The following is a 25,572-nucleotide window of genomic DNA, read 5'->3' on the forward strand; positions in this document are numbered from 1 at the left end:
GACCAGATGCCATGATCTTCGTTTTCTGAATGTTGAGCTTTAAGCCAACTTTTTCACTCTCCTCTTTCACTTTCATCAAGAGGCTTTTTAGTTCCTCTTCATTTTCTGCCATAAGGGTGGGGTCATCTGCATATCTGAGGTTATTGATATTTCTCCTGGCAATCTTGATTCCAGCTTGTGCATCATCCAGCCCAGCATTTCTCATGATGTACTCTGCATATAAGTTAAATAAGCAGGGTGACAATATACAGCCTTGACATCCTCCTTTTCCTATTTGGAACCAGTCTGTTGTTCCATGTCCAGTTCTGTTGCTTCCTCACCTAATCACCGATAACTTTCAGTAGCTGGCTCTCTACAAATATTTGTATATTGAAGAAATGAATGGTGGTTGAGAAGTCATGAGCCCCGCCCTCAAACTTCCATTACTAGAGAACTTGGACGGCTTATGCCTCGTTTAAGTGTGTCGTTTTAAACCCAACAACCCTGTGAGGTAGGTCGTATTTCCATTTTTCAGTAGAGAAAAACCTGAGGTTCAGAGAGACCTGGAAGGTACCTTGCCTGAGGTTTCTAGAACTAGTCAGAAGGCTCAAAATTACCAAGTGCACATGTTTAATAATTATTTGCTACTACTAAGCCTAGAGGCCCAAAGGAAGAAGTGCACTATGTAAAGCCTAAAAGCAGAGAAAGCTAAATAGCCAACTCTAAACAGAGGATAAAAAGGGCTTCCAGAACGTTCCTGCTGGCCAGTCACTGGAGGATTACAGAGCTGCGTCACATTAGCCTAAACCTTTGCCTCCTCCCGCGCGCTGCAGGGAGGAGGTGGGCGGGGCTCCGGTCCGCAGTGGTGGAACGCGCAGCCGCAGTGCAGCCCGTGAGCGCCGCGGTCGGCGGTGGAGGGGAACGCTGCAGGAACAAGCCAAGGAGGACAACGCAGACAGACGCAGGAGTTCGCGTCCATTCTGAGGCTGCTCGCTTTCAGACTCCGCAGGGAGGACTTGACGTCATTTCCTTCCGTAGGTCACCACTGCTTCCGGGTCGCGGTCATTTTGAGTCTGTATCTGGGTGACTTCTTGGCGGTCGTGTCGTTGACCGCTCCCCACCCCCAACCCCGCTGCAGTCCCGCGCGCATCCCACCTTCCCCTCCCCCCTCCACCACACTTGACTCCCCTCCGGGCCTTCTGTCCCTGGTCGACCGGGCTCGCCGCGCCACCGCCCGCCGCCGTCGTCGGGAGGTGGGTGAAATGACGCAGAAAGCCCCGTTCCGCCCCCCCACCTACCCACTCACCATCTCTGTGCGGCCGGCTGCCCCCCGGCGCCTGCCGCCATTTTTCCCGCCTGCGAGGGTGGGCCGATCGCTCTTTGGGCCTCGGGCTCCTGGGTGCCGGTGACCAGGGCTGGTGAGGGAGCGTGTCTGGGGGTGTGCATGGGAGAAATTGGTGGTGACGGATGTGTGTAGGTGTTGGAGGTGGGAGACGCAGTGCGTGGGGGATGGGGTGCAGGAATCGACGGTGGTTGTTTTATTCTTTGGGAGCAAGAGATTAAAATGGTTTTGTCAAGCCTGACAGTCTCTTTCTAGGTAGGATGCGGTTGTGAGAAGAGGATTTCAGTTTTTTCTTTTACGGTTGTTCGATGATATACGTAGTTTATTAAGGAACCTCTATCCATCCATGCATTGATTTATTTATTCTTTTTCTCTAGTCAAGAGGTTGGCATGAATTAATAGAAGGCCCTCAGTGACAACTTACTGAATAAGTGAATTATGGAAGGGTCCCAATTTCTATCCTCATCGCGTGTGAAATTTCCCGTTTTCATTTAAATTGTCTTTAAGATGAGAATAAAGACGATATGTGAACATTGTGCAAAATACGTAGCTGTCTAAATCTGTTGATCTCGTAAATCCGGAGACATAGGTTAAAAATAATAATAAAGTGTACGTTCTTGAAATGCTATGCATTTTGTGTATCTCGTTTATTTTTCTAGGTCTCCATTTTAGGGTGGGAGAAAAGAGGATACAATCGAATGTTCTGTTAGCTTCGCACCACAGGGAGAACAAAATGACGTCCTTGTTATTTCAGTTTTTTTTTTTTTTTTGGAAGTACTGCTTTGTAGAAGAGATTGTATGTTTCCTGGTGATTATTTCATTTTTTAAAAATGTAAGCCCAGAAATGACTTGGAATTTCCTTCTCTATTTTGGTGAATTATCTTAATCGTTGGGCATATGTTTCGGAGAGGATCTTAACACAGTATAATGTGAAATAAAGCAGCCTCAGAAGGAAAAATAAGTCTTTTTAAAAAACCGATAACCTTTTGTATCTTGATATAACCAGCTGATAAATAATTGCAAAGCATCTATTCTTCTTCAATTACAGGACCTAGTGAATCGTTCTAAAATAGGTAATAGGTTTGTGACTTTTTTAGGCAACTTTTCAAGTACTCTAGATGTAGTTGTGTTCTGTAAATATTTGTTGACTGGTTGCAATGTAGACTAGTAATTTTACTACGTTATATCTTGATTTATTTTGGCCAGTTGCAGTCATTTCTGATGCTTTTCATGAATGTTTTTGATGCAGGAAAGATGAATGGGAGGGCTGATTTTCGAGAGCCAAATGCAGAAGTTCCAAGACCAATTCCCCGTAACTATCAGTTAAATTATTTGTAATTAAAAGCATTTTTTATGTAGAGAAATTTTCTTTGCCTTGAATAACGTAGCCACTGGGCTGGCTTCATGGCTGTGTGGCCTTTGTGGTTGCACATGGACCCATTAATGGTCTACTCTTGGCACCCTTAAATTCTCAGTAATTTGAACAAAGGGTCCCAAATTTTAATTTTGCACTAGACCCAGCCCATTTTGTAGCCAATCTTGACTACATAACTGGTAGAATATTGGCACTAATTTTATATTTGAAGTCAAAGTTCGTTAAAAGTTTACAATCCACTTATTCCATTACTTTATTTTTTAAAAAATTACGTTTTGTTAATGTTTAGACTAAGGTAATTTTTCAGACTTAGTTTTTCTTCGTGGATGTTTTAACATTTTACTAATTTTCCTTGGTAAAAAGACATAGGGGCTGATTACATTCCAACGGAGGAAGAAAGAAGAGTCTTTGCAGAGTGCAATGATGAAAGCTTCTGGTTCAGATGTAAGTTAAATTTTCTAATCAACAAAATTTGATCTTTAATATCTGAAATTATGATGATTTCACATAGAAAGAATGGGCAGCTTTTTGACTTTGGTATGGTTATTGCTAAAAGAGGTTGGTTAAAGAAATAAAGTTGTATACATTTTATTAAGCATTTAAAATTGAATTATAGTTGATGTATGATGTTAGTTTCAAGTGTACTCCATAGTCATTTGGCCTTTGCATATATCATGAAATGATCAGAATTGTATGCATTTTAAAGTAATAATTTTTTTCAAGATTGTAAAGTATTTTTGTTGACAATAGTTATAGCATTTACTGAGTGTACATGGGTTATATAAAAATGACCTAATAAGGTTAATAACTATTACCCTCACTTTACAGATGAAGAAATTGAGGTTTAGAGCTGTTAAAGATACTATCTGTTGTTCTGCAGCTGGTAAGCGGTGGTGTCTGGACTTGAAGCCATGTCTCTGAAAATAGTTCATGATTCTACCCCTTAAACTTTTAACCGCTATAGGATAAAAATTGGTTAGTTTCTGTTTTATTGATGTAAAGTATAATTACACTACAGCTCTTAATTTCTGACTAGAGATCTTATACATGAAGATTTTATTTTTTAAGTACAGAGAATGGTGAAAGCAACACAGAACATAATTTTCCTTTCAATAGAACCACGTCGTTTCTTCAAGAGGTCACTGCAGTCCTTTCAGATGAGGTAATTCTAGCAAAAAAAAAAAAACAAGGTGGGATTTTGAAAAAGGAGGGGGTGACAAGTAATTAAAAAGGATGTACATTTTCATCAGTCAGCCTAGTATTTGTGCATATAGTATGTAAGGTACTGTGCTTGGAATATGTTTTATGAGACAGTCTTTGTCTTGAAGTAGTTTTATGATGTACCTGAGACAGAACTAACTCATGAGACACCTTGAGAAAGGTTAAGTGCATAACAGCAATAGGATTAAAAAGATAAATTAGTTGGAATTTATTTAGCTATAAAAGGCTTTATTAAACAAATGAGACTTAACAACCAATAGAAGTTCAGGTAAATGAAGAATGGTGGGGGAGCATTTAAATGAACAAAGGCAGGTTCTCTAATCACTTAATCTCTTCTGGAGCCTTGAGTCTGAAGGGATTGGAGCAGAGGTCTTTTGTTGGGGGTGGAAAATAAATATAATACCAAGAAGTTAAAGGTTTGATTTATTACCTATTATATGTTCTTGGGGGCTTCCCAGGAGGTGCTAGTGATAAAGAACCTGCCTGCCAATGCAGGAAACATAAGAGATGCAGGTTCAATATCTGGGAAGATCCCCTGGAGGAGGACATGGAGACCCCACTCCAGTATTCTTGCCTGCAGAATCCCATGGACAGAGGAGCCTGGCGGGCTACAGTCCATAGGATTGCAAAGAGTCAGACATGATTGAAGCAACTTAGCACACGTCTGTGAGTTCTTGGGCCAAGGGGATGATACGTTATTTTCTTTAAAGGAACATTAGTTAGCAGTGTGCAGAATGGTTTAGAAGGATAAGAAGGTGTACAATTGGTTACATCTGCACAAACATACAGGTAATGTAACAATCTACATGCTAGGGTTAGTTTAATGTGTATTATATGTTACAGCAGTTCTCAATCTCTGCAATTGAGATAGTGTATGAATTCATATTTGTTTCATGCATCTTTTATAGGTTTTGTGAATGATGTTTCATGCATCTGAATTGGTTTTCGAATAAAACAGTATATGATGTATGTAAGAGAGAGCATAGACTCTGAGACCTGACTGTCTGGATTCAAGTTACAGCTCCAACGTATATTAGCTGTGAGATTTTGGAGAAGTTCCTGATCTCTATATGCCTCAGTTTCCTTCTCTTAAGTGGGGATAATAATAACCTATCTCATGGGATTGTTAAGGAGATTAATTCAGTTTAACTTATTTGTGTTAAGCTGTTTTATTGAATGGCTGTCAGTGCTGTTGTGATAAATGAAAAGTTTCAATTGAAAATGATTATGAGTTTAGAGAAGTATTTTGGTAATGTAAGAAAAGAGTTAAAGGAATTTTAGGGGTTCTTGTGTTGAATATGATTGAGATCATGGTCATAATATAAAATAGCATTTGGTCAGCAGTTTTACTGATTTGCCTAAAGAAACATTTGGTAGACTCTGGAGTGGGAGTCAAGTAGTGCAGTGGGAAAAGACCACTGACCTGGGAGTTAGAAGACTTGAATTTTGATCTAAATTCTACCACAAACCATCTGGGTTGCTTTGAGCAAATGACTTCTTTACTCTGACTAGAATGAAGACTGAATAATCTATGAAGTCTCTTAATTTTCCATTCTCATTTTCTGTAACAATGCATGAGTTGGGAAGAGACCTTAGTTCTACTCGGTTACCCTTTATTGTATGGAAAGAAGTTAGGAGATTTATGGAAAGATACAGTGGTGAATGGCAGAACTAGTACTAGAATCTCATTAACCAGACTGTTGCTCTTTACATTATGCCATCTTGGCCTAAGAAGAAAGCAAAATGGGGAAATTGTCCTTTGCAGAGATGGCCAACTAACTCATTGCCTTTTATCCTTAATGATTCTTCAGTGCTTCAAGTTGCAATTCTTGAACCAAGCTGAAGGAGAAAAGTGATTGCAAATTGTACTGATGCTGTAATTTTAAAGGAGTATCCTTTGAAAAACCTTAAATAATATATGAAGGCATTCTAACCAACCAACGTTAGATCATTTTTCCAGCAGAGGTAAAATCCATTAGTAAGTAATAGAGCAAGGATTTAAGCCTTAGAGTTTCTGCAGATTGTGTCTGATGGCAAAGCTAATGCCCTGTTCCAGCATTATGGGTTTTAATCATGAATATTTTAATAATTCAAATGCTTAATGGCTTTGGTTCTTAAGTTGCCCATATATATTCTAGACCATAGTTGAGCAGGCTGTAACCCAAGGGCCAAATCTGTTTTTGTATGGCTGTGAGCTAAGGGTGACTTTCACATTTTTGAATAGTTGAAAAAAGCAAAAGAATTTTTCATTACACATGAAATTTACCTGGAATTCCTATTTTTGCATTCATGAAGCTTTATTAGGACATGGTGTGTTCATTTGTTTATATATTATCTCAGTGCTTTTGCTTTAAAATTCATAGTTGGGGCAAAGACTGTGTGGCGGACAATACCTCAAGTATTTACCACGTGACTCTTTACAGACCATTACCCAGCCCCTAGTCAGGAACTTCAGTCTCCAGTGCGGCAGCCATGTGTAGCTATTTCAATGTAAAATAGTTTACAGCAGAAGGGATACAAAGGAAAATCAGCAAAGGTAAAGGAGTGGGTGAAATTCAGAGACAAAGCTTCTAAGAGTCCTCTCCAAGTAGTCACACACTGAATGTACTAAATTTCTGCAGTTGCATGTTGTAGTAACACATCAGAGACTTAGCACCCACACTTTTTATTAGGATCTGGTCACATAGGCTCCTTCAGCCCAGCAGGTAACAAAAATTCCAGACTCCCCGAAGGAAAGGAGGTGTTTGATATGAACAATATTTGTGCAAGTAGTTTGGGCATAGTGAGCCACTTATCATCCAGGTAAAGTTTTATATCGGTTTACCTGTCAACCTCCTAGATATAAGGGAAGGACCAATCTTGAAAGCAGGCCTTTGTAAGGAAAGCAGTCTCCGGGCTGCCGTGTTAAATCTTTCCTGCACACTGCCAACTGGAGAAGAGATATAGACTTAACATCGAAATTCTTTTGGGCAGTTTGGGTATAGAAGACTGGCTTCATAAATTATGAGCCTCTGAGATTATGAGAGTTTTGGATTTTTCACTCGGGATTAATATGCATATGTACGTCAGTCATATTTTCATTTAGTTTTATAGAATTCCCTGGTTTAAGAGAAAGCATTGGTGTTTAAAATATATGCTTTCTAATTGTACCAATCACCATATGATTTTGGGCAAATAATGTGTCTTGTGTATTGGTTCACTCTGTAATACAGAACTTAAAAACTTGATACCTGGTATGAGAATTCATTGGAATCTGGAATCTGCCATTGACGTGGCTGTATGATCTTGAACAAATTACTTAATGTCTCTAAGCTTCAGTTTCCTTATCTTTAAAAGGGTAATAGTAATATCTAGCTTATAAAGATGTGGTAAAAATTAAATGAGATAATGTGCTGAAAGCACTTAACATGGTACATAGAATTTTGCAGTTTGTAATATATGTCTTGCCTACCTCATCAGTAATTTTTCCCCCCGTTCAACTTCAGAGGTAACTTTTGATCACTATTACTGTGTTGTTTTAGTTGATGATATCAGTGAATGGCTTTTTTAGAGCCTAAATCTGGGTGGTTCTGAAATTATGTTGTTTAATAATCTGTTGTATTTTCTTAAATTTAAAATGCTTTTTATGTTTCCCTGAGTATATACAGCACAGCTTTTAAAAGTGGAGAAATCTCTCTTGAAGATCTTAATTGCAATGTACTTCTAGCTGGTTTTACTGATATACATCTATTTATCCTAATGAACTCAGACAAAATCCTTTCCTTTTATTAATGTTGACAAATTCTTTTTCCCCCTATAGCTGTACCTTTGGCTGCAACAAGTATGTTGATTACTCAAGGATTGATTAGTAAAGGTAAATATTTTAAACTTTGAATTTGTTTAGCACATTGGATATCATGTTTTTATGTTTTGTTTTTCTCATCTTTAGATAAGGGACATATGGTAATGTATCATATTAAAAATTATCATTAAAATTTTCTACATCAGAAGAGATCTATCTCCATGAATCCAGATTCAAATGTCAAATTTGAGAATTTGATGTCTTCCTGCACTGTAGTGTATTAACACTCTAAGAACAAGAAAGTAATTAAAAGCCAGTGGTGGTTTATAGGAAGGTAGAGAAATAAACCTGGCTTAGGTAGACCATCCACATAACTCATCACCTAGTAGCTTGTTAGAAATGCATATTCATGGGCCCCATCCCAGGCCTGCTGAATCAAGAGTCTGAGTTAAGGCTCCAGCTGAATCTTATGTATTGGTTAAAAGACTGACTTCTCTACCTAGCTTCCTAAACCAGCTTTGTCTTATAATGAGGGAGTGGAGGTTCTTCGTTGTCCAAATTCTGTTGGTTTAAATGGTGAAGTTGGCAATCTCTTAATAACCAGAGCAAAAAGAAAATACATAGATATTCTGTTCAGTTCAGTTCAGTCGCTCAGTCGTGTCTGACTCTTTGCAACTCCGTGAATCGCAGCACACCAGGCCTCCCTGTCCATCACCAACTCCCGGAGTTCACTCAAACTCATGTCCATCGAGTCAGTGATGCCATCCAGCCATCTCATCCTCTGTCATCCCCTTCTCCTACCCCCAGTCCACCCCAGCATCAGGGTCTTTTCCAGTGAGTCAACTCTTCGCATGAGGTGGCCAAAGTATTGGCGTTTCAGCTTCAGCATTTAGCAAAATAAATGAAAAATTTGAATTATGTAGTAAAATATGCTACTTGGAAAGAATAGTTGCGTTTAGGTTAGGTATTAAATATATCAGTCTCTACATCTTTAAATTTAGTTGTGTAAACAGTAGAAATATTCATTACATTTATTTTGTGATCTGTCTTCTTGGAATTAGAAGCTATTCCAGAAAATGATAGTCAACAAGCTCCTTCTAAAATGTTACTATGATAGGAACATATGGCTTTTTCATATTAGCAGTATGAAATACTTAGTAGTATTGATATAACTAGTTGAGAAAAGTAGTTTTGGGGGGAAATGGGAGGAGTTTTTGAGGTAAAATTTTGTTTTTATTTCAAGAATTTCCAAAGAACCTCACTAGACAGGAATTTTTAAAAAGCAAATGAATCAAGATACATATAATCTTACTTGTCTTTCAGAGTTGTTTTATAGACTAGGGTTGTTTCTATAATGTGAAACAGACATTTTAGTCTCATTAATTTTAAGGAAAAACTGAGCAATGGAGAAATTACAGTGTCTATTATTATACTACCCATTTTATTTATGTGAGTTCTGTCAGTCATTTAATGATTAGAGCTAGACATGGGGTGGGGTGGATTACAGAAAAGAAAAATTAATAACAGCTGGTGGTTCATGTAAGGGAAACAAAGTGAATACAAAGTCGTGAATACAACTTTGTGAATACAACGTTGAAACAAATAGAGACTATAATTAAATATTAAATAAGCTTCTAAGTTTTGTTGTAGAGACTCGAAGAGCTATAGGTTTTCAAAGAAGAAAGATCTTTGTGGGGCTACTGTAATGAAGGTTTTGAAGATGGGTAGGATTTAGATTAAAGGAGATGTAAGAGTATCTTAGGAAGGAGGGACCTGGTTATCAGAATGATAACTATGACAGTTGGGGGGACAGTCAGGAGACTGACAAGGCTAGAGTGACAAAATCGTACAGGGAAGAATGAAAATGTATAGCTAAGGTAGAACCAAGAGAAATGGTAATTTGAAAAGATTATAAGAAAGCAAAATTTTGGAACTTTGGGGCTTACGTAGAGTAGGAGACTTTGGACAGCTTGAAGGTAAGACACAAGTGGTAAAGGTTGGGAGGATCAGATTGCACCTACTCACTTAGACCTTATGTTTTCAACAATAAAGTGACACCATTGCTAGGTTTTTGCCTGTTTGGGAATGCCTTGTAGCTACTCATACATACAACCAAACCACATACAGAAATTCCCTTTTTGTAGTTGAACACACATCTTCATAGGGTGGTTCTTATATAATTACCACTGAAAACCTTAGGACCTAGTACTGAAATGACAGATTATTTTTGCAGCCAAAATCATCTTGGACTTCTGGTTACCGTTTGGTGATTATTTGACTTGAAATTAATGGTGATTTATGCCTCTGATTTTGTTTGCAGAAGTCATACCATGAGCAACAACCATCCTCAACATCTTTCTCTATACAACATCTTTCTCTATAGTTTTTCATAGTGACTGGGCTTGGAGCTTTTCGGTGGGATTTAGTAATCTACTTTTTAAAAAGGATGAATTGCTGAAAATGACTTACCTAATTTGTAGAATAACATTTTCTATTGAGCGTGTCACGTCACCTTTATACCTTTGTCAGTGTTTTGCTGTTGGGATTTTGATACTTTGAGTAAAAAATACAGAAAAGAATATTGAGTGATATGTCATCCATATAATTATCTCCCAGAATTGAGGGCTTTTATTATTGTTGAAATTGTATTGGGGTCTTGTTTTTGGAGGGTGAGGTATTCTAATGAAAAAGTCAATGTCAAAAAAAAATATTGAGAGAGACTTTAGAAAAGGAATTTGAATCCAGCAAAGCATTTTGCATTTAATCAAAATGCCTAACATTTTGTGTATGATTTTATCCACGTGTATGATTTTTAATCCAGTTTGTCATAGTCTGCGTAGTCTTAGCTGCTCCTGCTCTAGTCATTCTTTTAAATCAAAATATTTAAATATACTCAGATCATTTCTAACTTCAGAACATAAAAAAGAAAAAATCTTTTTTATCCTTTTACAGCTGTTCCTAGTTGTCTTGAATTTGAAGCCAGACTTCATGAATGAGCACTTCACTTTTTCTTTTGACCTATTGCAGTATATGTCATAGATTATACATACAATCTGATACGTACTAAAACGTACCAGTGCAACCTTTTTGTAGCTTGAATTTGATAGACAGGTTTTCTTCACGACCATTACACAACTTTAATCAGTCCTTCTTAAAATGATCTCTTCTCTTGGCTTCAATTATAACACATTCTTCTGGTTTTTCTCCTGTTGCAGGCAACTTCTCTATTTCTTCATGTTTTTTGAATGTCTGATATGCACTATATACTGTTCTGGGTATGTAGCATTGAAGACAAAAACCCACAGCCTCTTAATGCTTACATTCTTAGTGTGGGTTTTTTCCTTCATTATGTTCTTAAGAGTTTTACTTTGCCTTTGAATTTTTAGTTCATGTACTATCCAGCAATGATGGGAAGTTTAGTGGCCATTTATTGCTGTAAATCCTCATAATTATCTCGAGCCTAGGTAATCGGCTCCAAAACCATGTTCTGCACATCTCCACATGAATGGCCCTTCTACAGGCTCCTCAAATTGAACTCAAGTTCAGTCCCAAACTGAATTCACTTCTCCATAAATTAATTCCTCCATTCCCTCCGAGTCTGAATGGCATCCCTCTCTAGCCAGGGTACAGACATTTTTCACTTCTATTCCTTACCTGCTTTGTCCAACAAATGTCCATTCTGTAGTCTAGCTCTTAAGTATTTCTGTAAGCTGTCTACTTTCATCTGCACTCCCATTGTAATTCATGTACCATTTGTTGGTAAGAATATTGCATTAGTCTCAGTAATTGTATTTGTCTCCATTCTTGCTACTTCCCGTTAAAATATGGACTTTTTTTGGCAGTTGACGGGGCATAGTGCATGCAGTAGACACTAAAATACAAGAATAATTCATTTTATTGTGCTTTACAGATACTTTTGTTTTTTTACAAATTGAAAATTTGTGACAAGCTGCATAGAGCAAGTCTTATCAATATCACTTTTCTGAAAGTAGCTGTTCACTTCTGTGTCTCTGTGTCATATTTTGGTAATTCTTCCAGTAATTTAAACTTTTTCATTATCATGTGATCATTGTCATGGCGATCTGTAATCATTGCCCTTTGATGTTGCTGTTACAAAGATTATAGCTTGCTGAAGGCTCAGATGGTTAGCATTTTTAAGCACAAAGTATTTTTTTTTTTATTAAGGTATGTACATTGTTTTTTAGACATAATACTATTGCACATTTAATAGACTACAATACAGTGTAAACATGAATTTTAATATGCAGTGAGAAACCAGTAAATTTGTATGATTTGCTCTATTACAGTGGTCTGGAACTGAGCCTGCAGTTGTCTCCAGTCTGTGTCCGTATTTGAGTGGATGAATAGCAACCATTACACTATATTCTGTTTGTCTTCATTTGCTCTGTACTAAAGCTCTGTGAGGTTAAAGAGAGTGTCTCTTTACTGTTATATTCCTATTTCCTAGAATGTAGTGCCTGTATATTATAAGTGGTCTATAGGTATTTGCTGACAGAATAAAGAAACAATGTTTTGTGTAAATGTAGATATTGATATAGTCCTCCCTTTTCTCATCATCTCAGTTCATTTTGTATAAAATTAAATGGCAAAATTACATATACATGATACAATCTTTTATGTACCTTCTTTCAACGTTGTGAGATTCATCCAATAGTATGCCCAAACTGGCTTGTACCAGCTCCAGAGGGCTAATTGTTACAAATTTTAGAAACTTGGCAAACCAGTTTTTAAAGCATTGGTAGCTTGAAATTGGTCATAGTGCAAGTATTTACACCACAGAAATCAACTAACATTACAAATCAGAGCCTTTTATTTGGGGAGCTTGTTTACCAGCATGTCACTAGATTCATTCACATTGTTGCATGTAGTTGTAAGTTATATACACTCATTGCATATAGTTTTTGCTATGTGAATATATCATAGCAGTCTGCCCATCCTTTTGTACATTGATGATTGTGTAGTTTCCAGTTTTGACATTACAAATGGTTCTGCCATGAACTCCATGTCTCTTTGTAGACGTTTTGCTTGGTCATAGATTATGTCCAGGTACAATTTTAGTAAATACTTTCTAAACTTTCCAAACTGTTCAGACCAATTTATACTCCTACTACCAGTTCATTGATTTCTGTTTGTGTCATTATCACCAACACATGCTACTTTTGTGTCTTTTGAATTTTAGCCGTTGTTAGTGAACACTATAGTGATTGCATTGTAGTTTTAATTTGCATCTCCCTCATGGTTAATGGGAGAAGGCAGTGGCACCCCACTCAGTACTCTTGCCTGGAAAATCCCATGGACGGAGGAGCCTGGTGGGCTGCAGTCCAGGGGGTTGCGAAGAGTCAGACACGACTGAGCAACTTCACTTTCACTTTTCACTTTCATGCATTGGAGAAGGAAATGGCAACCCACTCCACTGTTTTTGCCTGGAGAATCCCAGGAACGGGAGAGCCTGGTGGGCTGCCGTCTCTGGGGTCGCACAGAGTTGGACACGACTGAAGCGACCATTAGCAGCAGCAGCATGGTTAATGAAGTTGATCTCATGTGTATTTATCAGATCTCTTATAAGAAGGGCTTTGTGTAGTCTCTTCAGGATATTTATCTGGTATAAGGACATGAAGAATCTCTTGTGCTTTTTCTGTAAACTTTAGTGTATGTATTTATTTTGTCACACTTCTTAGTTCACTGACCAGGGTTTGAACTCAGGCCCTTGCCAGTGAAAGCCCAAAGCCTTAACCACTGGGATGCTAGGGAATTCCCTGTTTTGTCTTTCATACTTTTATTTTCAGGTCATCTCGAATTACTTTTGAACATTAGATGAGGTAGGATCAAGGTACATGTTTCCCCCGTACAGATTCGTGGTTGGCCCAGGACTATATTTTGAAAGCTAGTCTTTGTTCACTGCAATGCAGTGTTGTTGCCTCTGTTACAAATCAAGTGACTGTATGTGTGGGTCTGTTTCTGGATTTTTCTGAATTTGATCAATTTATGTGTTTTTGTACTTATAACACATTATCTTAATTAGTATAGCTTTATCATAGATACTGATATCTGGTGATAGCTGGTTCTCCATTGTGGTATTCTTCAATATTGCCTTGGTTTTTCTTGACCCTTTGTGTTCCCACATGAATATTAGAATAAGCTTTTCAGTTTGGGGAAAAAACTTTATTTGCTTTTAATTGGGATTGCGTTGTATTTATAGATGTTATGAAGATTACCATCTTTATTTAATCTTTGAATTCACGAACGTGGTGTGTTTCTCCATTTACTTAGCTTTCATTTCCCTCAGTGAATTTTTTAGTTTTCAGAATCTTTCTAATTTTTTATTAGATTTGTGTTTGGGTCTTTGATGGGTTTTGGTGCTGTATAGTATCCTTTTTAAATTGTTGGTTCTCTTGTTTGTTCCTGATTCATAGAGATGTGTATTTTTTGTGTGTGTGTATTTTTGTATATTGACCTTGTATCAAGTGGTCTTGCTGAATTCATCCATTCTAATAGATTAGAATCTTTTGATTTCTTCATATTTCTCTTGATGTTGAATTCCCTTTTGAATAGCTTCAGGCTGCTTTGGTATTCTGGAAAGAGCTAATGCCGCCAGGTAATATATAAAGGTAGTCTGTACTAATTTTTCCTTATGTCTTTGTGAGTTGCTCAAAGCCACTAAGAAATAGATATATCTTGCTTTATACTGCACTGCTAAACTTACAGCTGTTTTTGTCTCACATTATAAAAGACGAGCAGAAGTATGTGACTAGCAGAATTATTTTCTTTGTATTTTTGACCATGATTTCTGTACCATTCTTGTACTCTTAGCATAAACTTCTTTCCTTGCAATAAAAAATAAAAAACATCTTAATTATGTAAATGTAACAGTGTTGCTCAGAAATATTTACTGTTTTATCTTTAGGAATCCTTTCAAGTCATCCCAAATATGGTTCCATTCCTAAACTTATATGTAAGTATGAACAATACTAATTCTCTTAGTTTTTTGCCTAAGTAAAATAAAAAGCTTTTACAAATGATCTATCTTACTAATAACAGTTATTTGGTTATTTGTTTTGATAAATCATTGTGTTTAAGTTTTAAATGAACTACTTGGGCATTTTATTGTTAGCATTAAAAACCATGAGTTAGTTGAAAGAGGCATTTTTCCCTGTTTTTATAATGTCTAAAACCATTAGTTTTAAACTATTTTGTAAAAAGGTAATATTTGAAAATAAGTTATCTTGGTCTATGAGGAAAGAAAGTTCAGCTATTCTGGTTAATCAAAGAATATTTAAAATTAAGTGTAATTTTTTTTAAAAACTGTAATTTGCAATTAGTAAATAAACATAACAGCATTTATAAGTGTAGTTTCTTTACATTTTATGATATGGGTAATAAAAAAATAGTAAATTGCCCTAAAAGAGAGTGTCTGAAGCTTTTTATGAATCTTTCCAGGGTATTCTGTCTTCTGTATTGGAAAGATAGAACAGTAGCCATGCTTAGGTAGCACTTCATAATTTATCATTTTAAGGGATTTGTTTCACATAATTTTTAACTTACTTGATTTTGTGAAAGTGAATTATATCCACTGAATCTTTCTGTGAACTCTGAATGCAACTCAATGTTGTACTTTTACCAGTATTTCAGGAAATCTGTTTTTCCACACTAGAGACATATTTAGAACTACATTTTTTTGAAGTGTTCTTTTAGAAAAGATTTTTGTCTAAAGAGGCACATTGAATTACACTTTTTGTTTATTTTTACAAATAAGTTGCTTGCATCATGGGATACTTTGCTGGAAAGCTTTCTTATGTGAAAACTTGCCAGGAGAAGTTCAAGAATCTTGAGAATTCCCCTCTGGGAGAAGCTTTACGATCAGGACAGGCACGACGATCTTCACCAACTGGGTAGGCCGTTCAGATCTTTATAAAGGCTTTCATTTTAGCTAAAAAAAACCCCTGTAACTAGATACTGATGTAGTTGAGTGCATGAAACATTGCCTTACTGAAGGACCATTGGAAACTTTCCATTTTGCGGCAAGCTAAAGCTAATTTTATTTTTAAAGACTTGTTTAGTTTAAAATAAAGAGTTGCATCCTATTGGGAGTTCATGTCCAAGAATGAGAGATTTTAATTTGGCAAACTCGTTTGGTTACTATACTCTTATTTTTTTTAATTGCCAAATATTATCAGTCTCATCTCTTGACAGATTTCAACTTTTTAATTCTTCTGTTGTTTAAAACTGTATAAGTATAGATAAGTGAATCTGTCTTGAGAGGTAGATAAATAATAAGGTAATTAAGTAGATTTGGTAGATAAATTGTCCTGTCACAAATGGCAAGCAACAGAAACCCCATTAGAACTACTCTTATTTATATTTGCTTCAGCAAAATGGTGTTGATACGGACTACTCCCTGTGGAAGTAACTTCCCAGTTAATGTGAGAAATGGACATATTTTCTGATCTGAGGTACTTTTTCTTTCCAAGAACTTCAAACACATTAAAAGGATCTCTGAAGCCTAATAATAGAAAATTGGGTATATATTTTCTCTTCTCTATGTTAAGAGTGACAATTTTTTAGTTATATAAGTGGATCAGAACATGTTTTTGTGGCAGAAACAGACTTTATTTTAGTGTTTTAAATAACTATACTAACATTATATGATTCCTTTAGAAAATGACTTAAGTTTTTGTATCTTAACACACTTCTTTAAATAAGGCATAGACAGTAACCCTGTTTATACAATATGATTTTATCTTATAGGCACTATTCTCAGAGGTCAAAATATGACTCAAATGTGAGTGGTCATTCATCTTTTGGAACATCCCCAGCAGCAGACAACTTAGAAAAAGAGATGCTTCCTCATTATGAGCCAATTCCATTTAGTGCTTCTTTGAATGAATCTACTCCAACTGGTATTACTGATCATATTGCCCAAGGTAGAAACTTCTCTTGAAATGAATTTCAGCTTTTATGGTCCAACGTATGTATAAACTTTATTTGATGACCTTTTTTGCTGGATATCACCTCTGTATTCCACCATCAGCCTAAACTCAGCATGTTTGTTTGCTCATCTGTTCATTTGAATTCATTCTTCATTCATTCAACACTTTTTGAGGTCCAGTAGGTATCAGGTACTCTACTAGATATGGAAGTAAAGATGAATAAGAGTTGGCTGTTTGCCCTGAAAAACTCTCTCAGTCTGCTGGAAGATACAGAAAAATAAGAATAAATTATTAATATGCTCCATTAATTGAAAATGCTAACCATGTTTAGTGAAATAGCAAAGACGAAATGATAAATGGTCCTTGGAAGAGTCTTTAAAAGATTTCATTTATTACTGTGGTCTTAAAGGCTCTCTTAGCATCTTGGTAATGTGAGAAAAATTACCTGCTTTACAGAACTGTTGTCAAGTGAGAAAATCCATGTGAAAGTGCTTTGTGAAGTTTGTGTGACTGTTAGCTTTGAAGATCACGTGATGTGAGTGAAACAACATCAACTTTGGATTAAGGCCTGCATATGAATCATGATTGACATTTGCTAGCTATGTGTCTTTAGACAAGTAATTTGTGGTGCCTTCAGTCCCTTGATCTCTTGAATTGAGATGATAATACCTCTCTTAAAGAACTTTGGGAATGAAATGAACTAATGAGAGGTAATGCCTGAAAAGTATTAATAATAGACTGTCAGCAAATGTTAGCTAGCTTGCTTCCTTGCTTTCTTCAGTGTAATTTGCCACGAAAGATGAATTGGAAACAAAGTATAAGTTTGTAATTCCTTACCTAAAATCCAAAACATTTTTAAAAGAACAGATTCTTAAATATAAATTAGTGATAAAATTCTGACCTGAACTCAAACCGATTTCAGCTGGATAGAACTATATTGATAATCTTTATCTTAATATTTTTTCTAGATTTTGTTTTAGGAATGTTGTGTTTGCTTATTCATCACTACTTCAATGGACATTAAGTAATGAGGGATATATATGGTAATGTTTTTTCTAAAATCTAAAACTGATTTTTGAAGCATTTCTGACTCCCAAGGGTTTGGAGAAGGGATTATGGACCTCATGAGTATTTGAAAACACATGCTTTGAAATAAATACAATAAGCCAGTACCTGTGGGGAGCAAACAAGGTTAAAGGGACATTCGGGCCTTCATTTCTTTTCAGACAGAACAGATTTTATTCTCTATGTATGAATATGTTAAAAGGACGGAAGGTATAGAGTGGAAAGAGAGGTGTTGATTATAGATCAAGTAAGGTTCCAGATGGTGCAGAAGAGGTTCTAGGTTGGTCAGGATATAAAATAGCCATTTGCGGTATGTGGCTGTTAATTCATTAAAATTAAGACAAATTGAACATTCAGTTCCTCAGTTGCTTTGGTAGCATTTCAGTTGCTCAGTAGCCATATGTACTACTGGCTACTGTGTTGGACTGTGTAGAGAACATTCACATCAATATAGAAAATTGTATTGGACAGCACTGTCTGAGAGCAAGAGTCAGTGGTGGGGGTGGGGGGTGAATAACTGAAGAGATTCTTAAGTCTTATTTTTGACTGCACTGTACAACATGTGTACAATACGTGCTGTACTGAATCATCAGGAAAGTTCAAAAGTCTTTTAATTCTCACCTTTTTCCCCCTTAGTGGCTGGACACAAGACACCTGATTAGTGAGAAAGGAAAAGAGGTCAGCAGCCTAGGAGAGAATGGTTAAAGTCATTATTTTATCTCCAAAGTCAGCTGTCTCACAGTGTCTCCCATTTCTCCAGTCTGCCAAATGCAGATCTATTCTACGTCTGTTCTAGCCATGCACCAGGTCTTCCCTTGCTGTGTCTTGCATCTTTCCTTGCATTTGCATTAGAAAATTTTGTTCCATGTTACATAACTTCTTTGCCGGTAAAAACAGACAAAACGCCCTTTGGTATCTGCCCACAGACTACAGCAAGGACCAAACTTTCATGTATTTTAAGTCCTCCACTGTAGCCATCCACCCATCCTGCTGTGCTGTCTTACCCCCTGCCCCCAAGTCACGATCGCCACTTTAGTTCCCTGTGTGAGCCCACAGTGGCCTCTGCTTTCCTGCAGTCCTCCCTTACCAGAACATCCTCCCCTTTTGTTTAAGTCCTGTTTGTCCTCAACTTTCTCTTACCAGGAATTGAAAGTTATTAATCTCTCAGAGTAGAAAGCATTCTTTCATAGTTGTCATGAGACTTACTGTAGTTTATTACAGTTAGATTTAAATCAGTGCTTTTTTACATTTTCCTGTTCCTTCCAGCTCTTAACTGTAAGTCTTGCTCCCTACACAATGCAAGATATTTTCATTTGGCTTTTACAAGTGAAAAAAATTGTCCCTAATTTTCTGTCTGATTCATGTTTTCATTATTCGTTGCAAAATTTCAGAACAATGAAGTGTTTTTCTTTTTGATACGAAAATGTATTAGACCTGGAAGGAATTTTAGTGAAGATCATCTAGTTCAAACTTCCATATTTCACAGTTGAGAAAACCAAGATTCGAAGAAGCTTAGTGATTTGCCCAAGGATGTTCATTGAATGTTGTCAGAGTGGGAATGAGAATCTAGGGCTCCTAACTACTCATCTAGTATAAGCTGTCTCCTTTAGAATTTTAAAAATATCATTTATGCTGAAAGGAAATGAATTCAATAACTTATTACTAATGAAATGCAAGGTGGTTTTAAATGCAGTATACAGTTTTAATATTTTTCTTTAAGCAAGAAAAATTTGGTTTTTATCCATGGTATATAATATTAGAACTAATTAGAAATTTAAATCCTCTGCTTTGTATCAGTGCAAGTATACTTCATGGTAAAAGATTGTAGTTGAATATATTCAATGAATAGTTATGTTGCTTTGAAAAATGTGAGTATTCGCTGGGACCTTACTATTGACTTTCAAAATAGTACCATTTATAAAAACTGTTTTAAAACAATTATTTTAATTCATATGGTTATATTATTAAAATGATATACCTGATTTCTATGTCTCATTAAAAACCTCTGAAAAATATTATTTTGGGAGTGGTTTGTTAGATTTTGTAAGTTAAATAGTTCACTGAGTGTTATGTTAGCATTAATTAATTTTTAAAAAATGTTACCTGGATTTGCTTGCTAACTATATATTTTATAAACTATATTCAATATTTAGTCCTGTCACCTAACCATTTCCTTATTTTTATATCAGTATTTGACTCTGATAAAATGTTTTCATACTTTGACTTTCTTTGGGGGAGAGAGAATAAATGCTGGTTCCCCAGGTAAAAGTTGCTACTTTTTTCTGCCTCAGTATTGCATCCATTCGACCTGAATCAAAATGATGCTTCCTGTGGTTAAAGACTATGTTTTATACCTTTCAATAGCTATTTTCAAGTATTATTGAAATACAAGAAAACATAAATGTTTTCTTAATTGCTGGAGTTGTTTGTATATATATAGGCTGCAACATTTAACTATGGAACTATTACTAAATCTACACCATGTCTAGTTTTGTTCAATTGTCGCTAGTAGAATATATTTCTCTTTAATTATATAAACTGTATGAATAACCTCCCAGTTTAGAGCAACACTAATTTTAATGAGTGAATTTTGCTGGTATATATTATATCCATTCTTATTCTGGCCATGGGTAGTTTAAAAAAATATATTTTTAACTTTAGAAATAAAAGCTTGAAAGTGTAAGAGGAAGTAGATTTTGGTTTTATAGTTACCTTGGGGAAAATACAGAACCTTTGGAATACTGGTAATAATCTGATCCTTCACTTTAATTTTTTGGTAGGTAAGAAGCATTTGTAAACTTTAGTTGCTTTGGATTTATTAAAATCCTTTTATCACCATTTATTAACTGTTTGTTGTTTTAGGACCTGATCCCAACACTGAAGAAAGTCCTAAAAGAAAAAATATTACATATGAGGAATTAAGGAATAAGAACAGAGAGTCATATGAAGTTACTTTAACACATAAGACTGACCCCTCAGTCAGGCCTATGCAGGAAAGAATGCCAAAAAAAGAAGGTATGATAGTCTAGTCTGAATCACTTTACTCTTTAGGATTGGAAACTGCAGCACTAGTTTCATTATACTAACGTGTGATTTAATGCCTCAAGCAATTAACCAAAATAACATTTTTTAAGATGGTAACTATTAATAGTTATCAGTTCTTCCTTTTTTACAATGTTCCAAAAGCCAGTTTATGTTAGAAAATAATGAAGTCCAAATAAGTATAGCTTACAACAGTAAGACTAAATTTTTAATGTAGAAATTATACAAACATTTGATTGTATGAGAAGCCACCTTGGGAATTGATAACATTTTTTTAAATGATGTATCTATTGCATAAAACCAGATTGGATTGATAATGCCCCTTTTGGCAGAATCACAGAATCCTGATTGAGTAATAAAATGATGGTCTTGTATGTCTATGAAATTGAGAGTTACATGCTTACAAACTAGCTTTTAGGGCATTTCCAAATAAGGAGTTTGACTTTTAACAGAACTTTGTGCATAGTTGCTCAGTTGTGTCTGACTCTTTGCGACCCCATGTACTGTAGCCCACCAGGCTCCCAGGAAGAATACTGGTGTGGGTTGCTATTTCCTCCTCCAGTGGATCTTCCTGACCCGGGGACTGAACCCATATCTCTTACGTTAACAGGTGAATTCTTAACCACTGAGCTGCCAGCAAAGCCCCTTAACAGTACTTCACTCTGTAATTATTATATACAGATTTTTAATATTATGATTTAAGACTTTTTGGAGCAGCTGTGCATAACTGAGAGTAAATTTTCTGACACCAAAGATTTGTCAGTAACGAGGGCATTTTGAATAGGGCTTTGTAGCTGTTTCAGTATAAAATTTTGTAATATCTTTCTTGAGGAATTATAGAGGATGTATCATTGTTTCAAGGTTTTCTATTTACTACTTTAAAAATTGAAGGAACAAAAAGGTCCTTTGTACCTTCTTGAGAGTACGCCACAGAGAATGCAAAAATATATAAAAAATCCTTAGTATTTTTTATTATGATCATTCCTTTAGAGCTAGTTTTATTTCTAATCCATAGTAATTGTTTCATTTAATTCTATTTTATAACAGTGATCCACCTCTGTCATATTATTGATGTTCTTTACAGCTCTAAAATAGATTTATAATCAGCGATACTTGTTAATGTTTGTCGTAAAACATAAGCCTTATGTATTTAGTAGTTATTGCTCTGTAATATGTGAAGATTCACTGGTACTCTGATCTTCTAATTAATTTGAGAGTTTAGACTGTAAGCTCCATGAGGGCAGGCGGTAGTATTCTCATTTTTGTAATCTGCTCTACTGTGTGCCTGCATAGCGTAGTGCCATCGTTTGATACGTCAGGAATGTTGTGTTTTGGTTGGGCCTTCTAGTAAGATAACACAGTAGATGAGTGATATTTGCTGGATTTGGACATCGGTGCTTTTGGCTGTGAACAGTTTTGAAGTTGTGTTTCGTGATACAGTGATGTGAACTTTTTCTTTGTAAAAAGAAAGCTTTTTTTGTGCTTTATATAATTTAAAGAAAAAAGTTATGAAACAGTTTGTGATTTCTGTTCTAGAACCTATATAGAAATTTAACAGTACAAAGGTCATAAAGTGTCATTTAAAAATTCTCAGCTTTTGTTTATGTGGATTATTTCGTTGTTACTTTAGCTAGTTAGAAATTATGGCAGAAATTTTAAACATCTAAGCATATTTTCAGATAGCTGTCAGCAGTGATGTCCCCACACATCATGTAGCTCCGTGAAGACTGCCTTCTACACATAAGGGGAGAAGAGCAAGGGGGAAAAGCAGAACAATGTCTTAGTATAATAATGAAATAATTTTGACTTTAAAGACTTCACTGAAAAACTTGGGGAAGGGAATCCCCTTATACTTTGATAATTGCTTCTTTACATTGTTACGAATACTTGGGTCTTGTGAAGTTATAATTCACAGATGATGGCTGTGTAGAAGAGAGGCTAAAAAGTAAGAGTAGAAAAGATAGAAGAACATGTTTCAAAATATAACTTCACATAAAATACAAAAATATTGGAAAGCATTTCCTCCTTGTACTAGTATTAATCTCCTGAGAGAGATTACATTAATCAAGTCTGAGGTTTCTGTGAAAAACGACATTCAAATGTTCAGTATTGTTTTATTTTTCATTTACTGGTAACTGTTGTACATCGTGTAATGTATACCATGCTTGCTTTCGATAGTAAAGCTGTAAAGGTACCCAGGCTTTGGACCTAAATAGACCTGTGTTCACGTTTCAGTGCTACCTATTTTTTTAGGCTTGTACCTTGGGCAAGTTACTAATCTGTTTTCCTTAGAATGGAGATTATATTTACTTTATCAGGTTGTTTTAGACATCAAATACACATGTAAAGATCTTGATGCCATATTTATGTCCAACCTCCAGTTCACAAAAGTCTAACCAGCCCCTTTTTATAATTATAATTTGACTCTTACGTACATTTATTCAAATGAGAAACATAATTTAAGTCATAATAATAGCAAACATAAAACAGTTCCTTTCACTTATTACTATTTGGAATCATCAATTATTTGTGCTTTTTTCCTAGTCAAGGTAAACAAATATGGAGATACTTGGGATGAGTGAAAAATTGCATCATTGGACCTACTGAAGGAGTTTCAGTATCCAGCTTCATCTAGGTGGTCATGAACATCTGCATGCTTTGAGCTCAGCAGCAGTCTTCATAAACACATTTAAAACTAGAACCTGGGTTTTTGTGGTTTGACTTATTGAAATGATGTTTTAAAAACTCAAGACTTTAACATTAATATTGTGTGAATGTAGTCATTTGGGGAACTCTTTGAATGATGTTATTATATCATGATTATACATAGTTTATGAAATTGTTTTAAGTTACAGGCCAAGGATACTCTGTTATAAAACTTTCAAGAGAATGTAATGCTCTACAATCACTGCATCTGGAAATAAATGATACCTGCATGTTGAATTGGGGTGGGGGGAGCAAGCATAATTTTAAGTGTTAAACTTTACATCAAAATTATTAAAACGCCTTTCTCCAGTGTTTGCTGTATTCTCTTAGTGTTTATGGTAAATAAAATATAAAGGAACATGTATCTTCATTGATTTTATGGTCTTATTGTTTCTAGTCTGCCTGTGTGCTAAATTGCTTCAATCGTGTCCAACTCTGCAATCCTATGGACTGTAGCCTGCCAGGCTCCTGTCCATGGGATTCTCCAGGCAAGAATACTGGAGTAGGTTGCCCTCTTCTTAAGTACAATCATAAGAAAGAGTTTTGTAGGGATAGGAAATAAAGTCATCTATCTGAATATTTAATTATACAAAGAATGTGACTCAAAGCAACATACAGTGAATAGCCCAATGCCCTGAAAAAAGCAGTGTTTGAAAAATTTGCGAATTCCAGGGGAATAAAAATTTGGTATACTGTATTTTCTTCATTATTGACCTAATATTTGTTTCTGGTTCAGGTGAATGGAAAGTGAAATTGTGGTCTCATCTAAATTATACTTAATTGTATTACATTTCCACCAGAAACAGTATTTCAGTTAGTTCTGCTCCAAATCACCCCCAAACTTTGTGGCCTAAAACAGCAACAATTCATTGTCTCAGTTTTTCTGTGTCAGAATTTAAGGAAGGATTCAGCTGAGTAATGGGCTCTGGGTCTCTGAGGTTTGCAGTCAGGTGCTGGATGGAATGGAAACAGCAGGCAGCTGGGCTGGGGCCTGGCCAGGCTTCTCTTAGCTTCAGGACCTTGCTGTGTCTCTCTGCATAGAGTGTGGGCTCCCCACTGCATGTTGTGCTCAAGGCCATTAGGCTGTTGACTTGATCATTAGTGCTCTAGTGTGACTGCAGCAAGCATTTCAGAAACGCCTTTTTTTCTGACCTTGCCTCAGAAGTCCCGAAGCATTTTTTGTAAACCTGCCTCAAGGCAGGAGCATAAACTCCACACCCAGTCACGTTTTTTAAAAAAAGAAACATGGGATGGAAGATGCTGAGCTTTCTTCAGCCCCCATTTGACCACAATAATTCACACCATTCTCACACACGAAATAAACTCATACTTTTTCTGGAACTCCACTGTGACAGCTCAGGGTCTAGGAGCTCATCGTCTAATCAGGTCCAGGTGTGGATGAGGTAAAGGTCCCTGAGTATCATTCCTCTCAGTCTGAATACCTATGAACTTAGAAGTAATCTTCCCTGTTTGTCCCAAATTCTTGCTGCTTTAGACTTCCCTTTTTAAAGGGTGAGTGAGAATGAGAGGCATACAGCAGTCACTTATCTTTGGCACTTAAACCCAGCCAAGTCTTGTGTTGCTTTGACTAGGATTTAGGCATAACCCTTGGGGCTCTTGGTCCTGCTCTCTGAGTCATCCTTTCCCACAAAGGTAGCACATGATTGCCATTGAATAGTGCTCTCGAGCTGCCTCTTTCCCTTAGGAATTAGGGATTCCAAGGTCTATATTCCTATCCAAGCTGATAAAATTTTTTAAACCCGTGGAGCTCTTAGGTCCACTCGATTACACAAATGCCCCTGTAAGTCTATTAAAATAGTCTCTTCTACGTTGGCCTCCCTGTGAGGCTGATGAACGACCTCCCTAAAATTCTTGGAAGCCTTGGGCAGGGTCTTCAAAGTTATACCTTTAAGACTTGTAGAAGGTCATTTGTGTCTGAAACGTTCTGAGGCACTGTCATCTTTCTCAGATCTGAAAGGAAGTCTTGGTGCCCTTCTCTGAATTTGACCTTTGCCTGGAAGCTATTTCTGTATATGAGAACACTTTGCTGGCTTAAAAGACTCTTCTGAGCTTTTATGTTTTCTCCAAATCACATTTGTTCCTTATGTAAGGT

General features: G+C 36.2%; 1 protein-coding gene across 3 annotated transcripts; it reads left to right on the forward strand.

The window, feature by feature from the left end:
* The first annotated feature begins 859 nt into the window (after positions 1 to 859).
* On the forward strand, positions 860 to 23,833 carry OCIAD1 (OCIA domain containing 1). 3 transcript variants are annotated; one of them, XM_010858906.1, is made up of 9 exons: positions 860 to 1,013; positions 2,571 to 2,633; positions 3,060 to 3,140; positions 7,717 to 7,770; positions 14,624 to 14,671; positions 15,473 to 15,608; positions 16,465 to 16,640; positions 20,574 to 20,726; positions 23,298 to 23,833. In XM_010858906.1, the coding sequence occupies exons 2-9, from the start codon at positions 2,576 to 2,578 to the stop codon at positions 23,333 to 23,335; spliced, it is 744 nt and encodes a 247-aa protein (XP_010857208.1). In that variant the 5' UTR covers positions 860 to 1,013; positions 2,571 to 2,575; the 3' UTR covers positions 23,336 to 23,833. The 3 variants fall into 3 exon arrangements, with proteins under 3 accessions (XP_010857208.1, XP_010857207.1, XP_010857206.1); XM_010858905.1 differs by lacking the exon at positions 860 to 1,013 and adding an exon at positions 1,037 to 1,232; XM_010858904.1 differs by lacking the exon at positions 860 to 1,013 and adding an exon at positions 1,250 to 1,397.
* The last annotated feature ends 1,739 nt before the right edge of the window (positions 23,834 to 25,572 follow it).

Source organism: Bison bison, unplaced genomic scaffold (genome assembly GCF_000754665.1).
Source record: "Bison bison bison isolate TAMUID 2011002044 unplaced genomic scaffold, Bison_UMD1.0 scf7180017864451, whole genome shotgun sequence".
Lineage (NCBI taxonomy): Eukaryota > Metazoa > Chordata > Mammalia > Artiodactyla > Bovidae > Bison > Bison bison.